The following is a 12,108-nucleotide window of genomic DNA, read 5'->3' on the forward strand; positions in this document are numbered from 1 at the left end:
TACTCAGCACTTGATAAATAGAAGTGATGATGAAGAGGGGGTGAATTTAATGCTATCAATTCAATGTGTTAAGAGAGAAATGTAAGGTAGCAAGTGATATGACGAATCTAGAATAACTACACTGATGAATGAGTGAGTTACCCAAGACCAGTCCTGCAGTGTAGGGGTTTAACTTCTGTAAGTCATTTGTTTTTAAATTCTTGATTGAATGTATTTATTTAACTACAAGAACTATAATTTCATAATAATCTTGTACTGCCTTTCACTAAAGGTCACCAAAATAGGGAAGTCTTATTCATCCAGTGTTTAATTCTATGATTGGCAAGCAGGATTTATACACATATTTGCCAAACATTAGCTGAATTTTTCTTTGTTGATCACTGTTTTACATTTCCCCTCTTCTACAATGAATCTCCAGTAAAAGAATACTTATTCATTCTTTACTTCAAATGTCTGTTGAGTTCTTCTACGTAGTTCTTCTGGTCCAGAATTGCAGTAATCTGACCATCCCTAGAGGAGAAAGAAAATAGAAATGTAATAAATGACAGAAGATATATTAAGATTTCTTTTGTCCTAATTTTTTATAAAACATGACAAGAAAACTGGGATATTAATATACTGCGCCAGAAAATAGATTTGATGTATCACTACTTGGACAAATCAACAAGAGACTCAAAAGCTTAAAAATAGAATAGAAACCAAGTACTAATGGCCTGTAATGAGATATCAGTATTGTGGTTTGAAGCCAGCCCAGGCAGGAAAGTCTATGACACTCTTGTCTCCAATTAACCACCAAAAACCCAGAAGTGGAGATGTGGCTCAAGGGGTAGAGCACTATCCTTGAGCAAAAACTCAGGGACAGTACTCAGGGCCTCAGTTTAAACTCCAAGACTGTCCCACCCCTAATAGAACGAAATGAAGTAAAATAGCCAAATGCAGTGGCTTGTGCTTGAAACCAAGCTACTTGAGAGGGAGAGGTTAGGTGGATCACAGTTCAAGGCCAACCCAAGCAAAAAGTAAAAGAGACTCCATCTCAGCAAAACAAGCTGAGTATTGTGGTTTACTATAGCAATCCTAACTTGGCAGGAAGCATTAGTAGAATAATAGGACAAGGCTGTCCTGGGCAAAGAGTCTAAATAACAAACCCCAAAACAAAGCTAAAGCAAAAGAGGGCTGGTTTTCATGTGGTAGACAATTTGTTTAGCAAGCCAGAATGAGAGCAAGCCAGAATGAGGCCCTGGGAGTTTAAAACTCATAACACACACACACACACACACACACACACACACACACACACACACACACACACGCACGCACACACGCACACACGCACACACACACTAATAGAAACACACACACGCACGCACGCACGCACACGCGCACACACACAATAGAAAGAAACACACATGCACGCACGCGGGCACACACACTAATAGAAAGAAACATACACACGCATGCACACGCGCGCGCACACACACACACTAATAGAAAGAAAAGTAGACAGGCACTGGTGTCTTATGCCTGTAATCCTAGCTACTCAGGAGGCTGAGATTTGAGGATAGTGGTTCAAAGCCAGCTCGGGCAGGAAAAGTCCATGAGACTCTTATCTCCAATAAACCACTCAGAAAACCAGAAGTGCTGCAGTGGCTCAAGTGATAGAGCACTAAACTTGAGCTGAAAAACTGTGGGACAGCGTTCAGGCCCGGAGTTCAAGTCCCATGACTGACCCCACCCCCCCCCAAAAAAAAAGAAAAGAAAATCTACATTAATAAAGCCATTTTAGGGCCAACCACACACAGTACATATATGCAATCCTAGTACTTGAGAGGCTGAGGTAGGAGGTCAAGGTTTTTAGGCCAGCCTTGCTAAGCTATTCTGTCTCAAGAAACCAAAAAACAAAGTTCTGTTACAGCTTATGGACCTTAATAATAACTTAGGATATAGGTAAATGTTTTCTATTTACACACACTTAAAGATTAAAATTTTCTTGTCATAGGAACACATTTTGCAGCTGTATTTATAGCAACAATTTACATTTGTCATAGGAATCAAATTAAATTCACAGTGGTGTAACAGATATTCACAAAGGCTATAGGTTTACCTTTAAGTGCTATTTACATTGAAAGTGAATGGTATTAAAAGCATTCAAAAAGATCAAATGTATGAGAAAATGATGTGTGAAAAAAAGAGGTTTGCTTGTAGGACCAACTAATCTATAATATATACAAGCTAAACTAATTCTTTAGCTGCAAGTCTAAATTAATTCTACATGCCTATACAAATTCCAGAAGAACAAGTGATACAATCAGCTTGATGTTTAGGGTTAAGAACATCAGACTCACTGGAAACAACTGTTATTCTCAGCACTCAGGAGGCTGAGACAGGAGGCCCATCAGTTTCAGGTCAGCTTGGGAAATATAGAAAGACCCAGAGTCTCAAAAAAAAGAAAAAGGAAGGAAGGAAGGAAGGAAGGAAGGGAGGAAGGGAGGGAGGGAGGGAGGGAGGGAGGGAGGGAGGGAAGGAAGACCCTATTAAGAGTAATAATGCTTTCAATTGTTAAATATGTAAAGATTATAAGATGCATTTCTGATCCATAATCACCAAGCACCATAATGAATATTTTTTTTTTTTTGAAGGCAGGGTTTGGTCATGACAAGATGACCTCAAATTTGAGAACCTTCTATCTCAGCCTCATAAGTGCTAGTATGGCAGTATATCTCACCTTACTCAGCCTATCTATGTTTTGAAAAACTAAGAGATGAGGAGTTGTGTTCTTTTCTTCTAGTCCAAGCTGGTCCTGGAATTTTGATCTTCCTGCTTCAGTCTCTTGAATGTTGTGTAGTATTGTGTTGTGTAGTATTATGAGAACATGCCCAGTTTGAGAACTGAATTTCCTTAAAAACTTTTGCCCTGAACCAGGTAACTAGGAAATCATTCAACTAAAAATCATTTAGCATTTAGTAGTAAGAAGAATTTTTGGCAAGGTTTTACCAATGACAACATAAAGACTTCTTCTTCTTTTTTTTTTTTTTTTTTTTGGGGTCCGGTCGTGGGGCCTGAACTCTGGGCCTGGACGCTGTCCCTCATCTCTTCAGCTCAAGGCTAGTGCTCTACCACTTGAGCCACAGCGCCACTTCTGGCTTTTTTCTTTTTGCTTATGTGGTGCTGAAGAATCGAACCCAGGGCCTCATGCATGCAAAGCAAGAGCTCTACCACTGAGCCACCTTCCCAGCCCACATAAAGACTTCTTTTGGCAAGTCTGTTAAATCAATATTGACATAAACTTTAAACACTACTAAAAGGAAAGGAAATAGTATTAGAGAAAAAAAATTTTGTTTTACATACCCTTCACTACCTTTACTGCTGTTCCCATCCTTGAGATACATGGAAAAATCTATAACTCCAACCTACAGAAAATTTTCAGAATTTAATATAAGACTATAGACTTTTCCCAAAGCACTTATAATAATAATATGGAAATACAATTACCAAGAATTTATGATAAAAATTTAATGTTTTACTGTGAATAGTCAAAATTTGACAAGTTAATAAGAATCAAGATTAAGTTAATAGGGCTAGAAGACCAGATCATGGCTTACTTTTACTTACTTTTACTTACTTCAGGCATTCTGCTACTGAATTTATATTTACCTTTAGGAGTGACTTTATGCATAGTCTCAACTATCCCAAGATGACCTCTGCTAGCATTTGTGTCTAGTCTTTTGATGTATATATGTTTATTTTCCCAAGACTATCGTTTTGTGATGTACTTAAAAAAAAACCCAAATCATACTAAACTATGTAACAAAATCATCATGGTATTTCATATACAAGGGACAAGAAATAGTCATAATGAAAGCAGGCTCTTTATATATTGAACAATTACTACATATATAAGTTTCAGTTTTAAGTGAATTACATTTACTACTCCTTAATTACCCATAATAATCCTAAATGCTTTTAAAAAAATCTATATGTTAAATCAAGTAATCTAAAAGCACACACATACAAACACTGAGTAATGACAGTATCTAGGTAGAAAATAAAGAATTCGAAACTAAGAGTTGGCTTCTGAGCTTTCACAACTAAATGCTAACTTTTTAGTCACAGAGGTGACAGCCAAGTTGAGAATTTGAAAATTCAGCAAAACAAAATCTAATTTTTTATATCCCTATTGAAATGAAAGTAAATGGATTTATGACTCACAGAATCTCCTCTAACTTGACTAACAAAACCTAATCAAATCAAATCCTCAGAGTGCTAAATGATTATGTTTCCTGTACCTGAGAGTCCAGATCTTCTCCTTTCATACAGAAATTGGCGTCGATGACATTCAAACCCACCAACAAACCAGCAATTATGGCTCCTTCCTCCTCCATCATGAGAGCATTGGGCTCATAGAATTCACTGTAATGACATTCACAGAAAACTCTTCAATACAACTTCAAAATCTGGTGATACAATCATGAAGTAAGGTGAGAAAAATCCCACCTCATGGTTTCACATGGACATCCATGACAATGGAATTAAAAAAGAAAAAAAAATTAGGTAACAGGCACAAGAATATTCTAGATCATGAGATGCTCTGGCTTAAAAAGATATACTCAAGCTGGATGCTGGTGGTTTACACCTGTAATCCTAGCTACTCAGGAGGCTGAAATCTGAGGATCACAGTTCAAAGCCAGCCTGGGCAGGGAAGTCTGTGAGACTCTTATCTCCAATAAACCACCAGAAAATGGGAAGTGGCACTGTGGCTCCAGTGGTAGAGTGCTTGCCTTGAGCTAAAGAGCTCAGGGACAGCACCCAGGGCCAGATTTCAAGCCCCAGGACAGACAAAAAAAAAAACAGGTGTACTCAGAATGACCGTGTGCTTGAAGTAAGCAATCAGACTTTGTGACTTTTACATGTACTGTGGGATAAATTTGTTATCTTTTATGTATGTAAAATTTTGTTTGGCTTGTTTGTTAAAATGTCTTTATATTCTATTTTAGCAAAAAATTCATTCAATGAAATGAATAAACATCTTTTTTTTTTTTTTGGTCTGGTTGTGGGGCCTGAACTCTGGGCCTGAGCACTGTCCCTCAGCTCTTCAGCTCAAAGCTAGAGCTCTACCACTTGAGCCACAGCGCCACTTCCGGCTTTTTTTTTCTTTTTGCTTATGTGGTGCTGAGGAATAGAACCCAGGGCCTCAGGCATGCAAGGCAAGCGCTCTACCACTGAGCCAACTTCCCAGCCCCTGAATAAACATCTTAAAACATATAAACTGTTGAATTACATCTACACATATTATATTTAATATATATATATATTTTTTTGGGGGTAGTGTTAGATATTGAACTCAGACCCTTATGAATACTAGGCAAACATTCTACCATTGGGCCATACCCATACTTATTTTTGACTAATTATTAAAAGTTGTCTAATAAGCAACAGGCACAATAATTTGAAAATGATTTAAAACTTTTCTTTTTTCTTTTTGTCAGTTGTGGGGCTTGAACTCTGGGCCTGGGCCCTGTCCCTCAGCTCTTCAGCTCAAGGCTAGCGCTCTACCACTTGAGCCACAGCAGCACTTCCAGCTTTTTTCTTTTTGCTTATGTGGTGCTGAGGAATCGAACCCAGGGCCTCAGGCATGCAAGGCAAGCGCTCTACCACTGAGCCACCTTCCCAGCCCCCAACTTAAAACTCTTCTAAGGGATCATTTTCTTTCATTATTAAGTAAAATCGGTTTTCACTGCAGAAAAAACAAAACATTGAAGCAAGCAAAAGATACACATAAGAAACCATACAATTTTTTCTGCTGTTGATTTGTTAAGAACTTAGTATAAAAAAAGTACATGACCTTTCAGACATGAGGGACATACATGTTTCCTTGAGGGATACTAAAGAGACTGTACCATTTTGTTTAACTTGAGATTTGTCTTGGGCTCAACAGTATCTATTTCAATAAATAAGTTTTTATTAGTGTCTATTTCAATAAATAAAACTTTTATTAAATAACTATACTGTTTTTGGAGACAGCTTCTCCCTGGACTGTGCTGGTTGGTCTACAATATAATATCTTCCTGGCTCAGTCTCCTGAGTGATGGGATTACAGAGGTGTGCCACCATGCCCAGCTTTGTTTCCATTTATGTGCATACAGTACATACGTATATATGTTTGTATGTATGTTGTGCTGGAGATGGAACCCATGTCCATATATCTACTAAGCAAGCACATCAAAGGGCTTGCCCCTACATGGATGCATTATATATTTGTTTAGCCAAAAATTCATTTTCTTCAGCCCTGAGATTCTTCTGGGATTAGTTATTTTGGTCTCTTTTTTTTTTTTTTTTCTTTTTGCTTATGTGGTGCTGAGTAATTGAACCCAGGGCCTCATGCATGCAAGGCAAGCGCTCTACCACTGAGCCACCTTCCCAGCCCCTGTTTTGGTCTTTTACTACAACCAATCCCACAGAATCCCATAGGGCATGTGATGATAGCCTAAAAATAGAAATAAAAAAGCCAGTAGCTGTCAGTCATAGTTTAATACTTTACTTGCAGGTGTACTGTGAGGCTGGTATAAACAAACCCACTGTGCCACCAGTTATGCAAAAATATAGCACATATAATTGTATATAGTACATAATGTTTCATAATGATAATAAATTACTATTACTGGTTTGAAATAAGCAAACAGCAACAACAACAACAAAAAGAAATAAAAAGCCAAGAAGTAATATACTTCAAAATTCTCAACAGATAAAAATTTTTGATGACCCACAGATGATTAGCTGTTGGACAAATGTTGCTTATGGTGGCCAATACACATGCCAAAATTTCAGTGAAACCCAATTAAGTATGATCTAACAATCATGCTTATTGGTACTTATCCATAAGTACTAAAATTTAATGTCCACTCAAAAGTTGCATTTTTTTTCTTTTTGATACCATTCCTGGAGCTTGAACTCAAAGCCTGAGCTTTTTTGCTCAAGGTTAGCACTCTACACATCTCTACTTATGGGTGTGGGGGGGGGGGGAGGTTAATGGGAAATAAGAATCTCATGGGCTTTCCTGCCTGGGCTGGCTTTGAACCATAATTCTCCAATCTTAGCCCCCTGCGTGCTAGGGCCACAGCTGATTTTTATTATAGCATATTTGTTCATAATTCCCAAAACATGGAATCAACTAAGATACCATTCAATAGTGAATAAATAATCTGTGCTACATATAGTTCTAGGAATATTATCCAACACTAAAAAATGAAGAAAACCAAGAAAAGATGTGGTGGAACTTTAAATGCAGTTGAAGAGGTCATACATTATATAATTAGAACTATGTGCCATTCTGAAAAAGACAAAAATCACAGACATAGTAGAAGGAACAGTGTGGCCACGAGTTACGTAAGGCAGGGAGGCCCTAGAGGAATTTTAGAGCAGTACAAGGATTATTTGTGATACTATAATGACACTGATGCATACTGTTATACATTTTTTCAAAACCTATATACAGGATGTATAATCCCAAAAGTGAAAGCTAAAGTGAACTATGATGTGTCAATACAGGTTCATCAATTACAGCAAATGTTTCATTCTGATGTGGGAAGTTGATAATAAAGGAGGCTAAGTATATGTAGGGTTAGTGGTTGTGTTAAGAAATCTCTGTACTTTGTGCTCAATAGTGCTATGAATCTAAAACTGCCATAAAAAACTTTTCTTCTGGAATTGAAGAAGCCATGAGATGAAGGAAAGATCTTCTATGTTTATAGATTGGCAAAATATTGTGCACAACCAAAATCAATCTACAGATTCAATTCCCATAAAGATTCCAATGTCCTTTCCAACAACAAAAAAATCCTCCATAAAATACATATAAAAGCATAAAACAAAAGCTGAAACAATCTTAAGCAAAAAGAGCTATATTGGAGATATAATACCTTTTAAAATTATACTACACAATCATAGTAGCAAAAACAGCACAGTAGCGACACAAAAAACAGACATATAGAACAATGGACTAGAATAGAAGAACCAAAAATAAGTCTACATATACAGAAAAAAAATCCACAAATACAGCTGCTTTATCTCAACAAGGGCACCACAAACATTTTAGAAAAAGGAGTTTTTTCAACAAAGGGTGATGGGAAAACTGGACATTCCATGTACAAGACTGAAACTAAAATCCTGTATCCCACTCAGTGCAAAATTCAATTCAAAGTTGGGCGCTGGTGGCTCATACCTGTAATCCCAGCTACTCAGGATGCTGTGATCTACGGATCCCTGTTTGAAGCCAGCCCTGGCAGGAAAGTCTGTGAGATTCTTATCTCCAATTAACCACTAGAAAACTGGAAATGCCACTGTGGCTCAAAGTGGTAGAATGCTAGCATTGAGCAACCAGACCTGAGTTCAAGTCTCATAACCCACAAAAAAAACAACAAAAATGTCGATTCAAAATAGATGACAGGGGGCTGGGAAGGTGACTCAGTGTTAGAGTGCTTGCCTTGCATGCATGAGGCCTTGGGTTCGACTCCTCAGTACCACATAAGCAGAAAAAGCCAGAAGTAATGCTGTGGCTCAAGTAGTAGAATGCTAGCCTTGAGCTAAAGAGCTGAGGGGCAGCTCCCAGGCCCAGAGATCAGGCCCCACAAGCAAAAAAAAAGAAAGAAAGAAAGAAAAATAAAAGATCAAAGAACTAAATGTAAGATCTGATACTTGAAAAGTCTTAAAGGAAGATACAGAGAAAACTTCTGAAGATACAGCACCTTTCTGAATAGGACTACATTTGCTCAGGCAATAACAAAAATTGATAAATGATATTATGTCAAATTAAAAAGCTACATAACAAAGGAAATATAATTTCCATAATTAATATAAAATGGGAGAAAATAATTGACAGCTATTCACGAATAAAGGATTAACACTCAATATATAGAGAGCTACAAAAAGTAAACACAGAACAAACAATCCAGTTAACAAATGAGTAAAACAACAAAAGTTCTGAAAAGAATATCACAGCCAAGTGAGGGTGACTCATGCATGTAATCCTAACAACTTAGGAGGCTAAGATCTGAACATCATGGTTCAAAGCCAGCCTGGGTGGTAAAGTCCATGAGACTCTTACCTCAATTAACCACTAAAAACCTGGAAGTGGAGCTGTGATGGAGAAAAAAAGCTCAGGGAGGCCCTGATTTTAAGCCCTAGGGCCAGCACACACGCACGCGCACACACACACACACACACACACACACACACACACACACACACACACACACACACACACACACACACACACACACACACACACACACACACACACACACACACACACACACACTTTTCAAACAGCATTTGGTGTTTCATTATGTTGTCTATATGAATACGGAGAAATAGCTGGGATGTGGCTCAGGTGGTCGAGTACTTCCCTAGCAAGTGTGAGGCGCTGTGCACAGCCTTAATATCCACCCTCATATGCTACATATCAACTTCTTATCTTACTGAGCCTGGACATACGCTAAGATATCAAAAGTCGCCCCTGTTTTCTGGAGGTATTAAAATTTGGGCCCTTCCTGCACAGGGCTACATATACCACAGTCACATCCACTTGGGATATGTTTGTGAGTTAAGTAGAAAGTATTGAAAAGGTTGGGAGTCACCTGATTTTGACATAGAAATAGTAACTTTAGGGCTGGGAAGGTGGCTCAGTGGTAGAGTGCTTGCCTTGCATGCATGAGGCCCTGGGTTCGATTCCTCAGCACCACACAAGCAAAAAGAAAAAAGCTGCAAGTGGTGCTGTGGCTCAAGTGGTAGAGCGCTAGCCTTGAGCTGAAGAGCTGAGGGACAGCACCCAGGCCCAGAGTTCAGGCCCCACAACCGGATCAAAAAAAAAAAAAAAAAGGAATAGTAACTTTATATGGTTTAATTTTCATCTACGGTAGAGAACAGACCAAAGAAAGAAGAAAGTTCATGAAACTGTTCATACCTGAGAAGTTCCTTCTTATTGATCAAAGCTTTCATATATTCTGAAAGTTTCTTTTGCATTAATGCCAATCGAAGCCAGGCTCTTCCTCTGCCTACTGGGGTCCTACAAGAACACAGAAACCAAACCATTAAGAATACAAGGGGAACAGAGTCACCTGCTCTTGCTAATGTTTTCCCAGGGTAAGGAGCATACTAAAGTGCTCCTTGCAACCCCTGCCACCTTACACTCCTGCAAGGAATTCTGTGTGGGATAACAAGACCCAGAGGTGAGTTAGAAAATGCTTTTGCAAGGAACTTATTAGTAAATATGATGACGAATGGAAGATAAGACCCCTGTGAGGTCCAATTGGAAATGTTTCATTAATTTAGTACTAATAAATAAAACATCAGGGCTGGGAAGGTGGCTCAGTGGTAGAGCGCTTGCCTTGCATGCCTGAGGCCCTGGGTTCCATTCCTCAGCACCACATAAGCAAAAAGAAAAAAGCCGGAAGTGGCGCTTTTGGCTCAAGTGGTAGAGCGCTAGCCTTGAGCTGAAGAGCTGAGGGACAGCACCCAGACCCAGAGTTCAAGCCCCACAACCGGACGCCCCCCAAAAAAATAAATAAAAAAAATCATCAGTTGGTATGAATAAAAAGTACTTAAACATGAGTATATACACAGACAATTTAGGCCTCTGGTTAAACTAGTTTTATGTGGGCGGGTGATCAGCACACTTTTATTAAGTAAAGACAGGTTGTAGATATTACTTCTGAAAATGCACTTGGCAGCTGTTGTTTTTCTTCCTCATGTCTGAGAATATGGCCTTTGTTTGTTTGTTTATTTACTTATATTATTTGCAGGGCTTGAACTCAGGGCCCGGGCTATGTTCCAGAGCTCTTTTTGCTCAAAGCTAGTGCTCTACCACTGAGCCACAGCTCCACTTTCTGGTTTTCGGGTGGTTAATTGGAGATAAGAATCTCATGGATTTTCCTGTCTGGGCTGGCTTCTAACTGTGATTCTCAGATTTCAGCCTCCTGAGTAGCTAGGATTACAGGACTTGGCAGCTGTTTTAATTGTGGCTCTCAACCCCCATTTTTCTCCTAAAGTCATGTTAGGCATGATACCGCTTTAGATCAAATTTCTTGAGACTTAGTACTAAATGATTCTCACAAGTATTTTAAATAAAAAGGAAATGTTTGGTATTTTAACATTAAGACAACCTCACTTAGATTAATAATTATCCATGAAGGGCATACATTTTGAAAATTATAACAATTCTCTTATAACATTACTCAAAACAACATTGTAGATTTGGATTGTTATAAAATTATTATAGCATTATCTTTAGTGTCTTATTATTTCAAAAAATTAATAAGAATATTTTTCTTGAGAGGAAGAATTCAACTTGAGACCTACTTAAGTCCTGGAAGATCTTTAACACTTGCAGTTATTTCTCCAGCTTCTGGAACAAGTTTTTCCACAAGTTCGAGAGGTCCCCAGAAGGATTTATTTTGTCCAAGGAAAGTTTTCTTTGCTAAAGGCAAGAAAAACAAAAACAAAGTAGTATTTCAATATTCTTTATACTATAAATGCTACACACACACACACACACACACACACACACACACACACACACACACACACACACACACACACACACACACACACACACACACACACACACACACACACACACACACACACACACACACACACACACACACACACACACACACACACACACACACACACACACCCTGCCATCTAGTCAATATTCTTTTCAGGATCTAATCCTAGGTCCTTAGCTAGTTTTAAAATTATTCATGCTTTCAGAACAGATATGAAAATATAAATTTCCTTCCAAGACTCAATCCTTCCCTCTTTTAGGAAAAATTAGCCCTGTAATATAATAAAACATTTTAACAATTTAGTACTTAAAACCATGAGGACTGGGTACTGGTGGCTCATGGCTGTAATTTTGGCTACTCAGGAGGCTGAGTTCTGAGAATCATGGTTCAAAGCCAGCCTAGGCAGAAAAATCCGAGACTTATCTCTAATAAACTACTCAGAAAAATCTGACATTGTGGTTCAAGTGGGAGAGCTCTAGCCTTGAGCAAAACCAGCTCAGGGATAGTGCCTAGGTCCTGAGTTCAAGCCCCAGCACCAGCATACACA

General features: G+C 38.4%; 1 protein-coding gene across 17 annotated transcripts in view; it reads right to left on the minus strand.

Annotated features, from left to right (window-relative positions):
- Positions 1-12,108, minus strand: part of Rufy3 (RUN and FYVE domain containing 3) — a 77,174-nt gene that overhangs the window by 22,651 nt on the left and 42,415 nt on the right. For all 17 annotated transcript variants that reach the window (XR_011369993.1, XR_011369994.1, XM_070012702.1 and 14 more), the window contains 5 exons: positions 11,350-11,467; positions 9,956-10,057; positions 4,284-4,407; positions 3,346-3,407; positions 445-510 (listed from right to left, as the gene is read on the minus strand). Coding sequence is in view for 15 of the 17 variants with exons in the window: in XM_070012702.1 (XP_069868803.1) it covers positions 445-510; positions 3,346-3,407; positions 4,284-4,407; positions 9,956-10,057; positions 11,350-11,467 (472 nt within the window). In the remaining 2 variants the exon portion in view is untranslated. The remainder of the gene's footprint in view (positions 1-444; positions 511-3,345; positions 3,408-4,283; positions 4,408-9,955; positions 10,058-11,349; positions 11,468-12,108) is intronic.

This window comes from Dipodomys merriami, unplaced genomic scaffold (genome assembly GCF_024711535.1).
Source record: "Dipodomys merriami isolate MVZ:Mamm:240054 unplaced genomic scaffold, mDipMer1.0.p SCAF_9, whole genome shotgun sequence".
Classification (NCBI taxonomy): Eukaryota; Metazoa; Chordata; class Mammalia; order Rodentia; family Heteromyidae; genus Dipodomys; species Dipodomys merriami.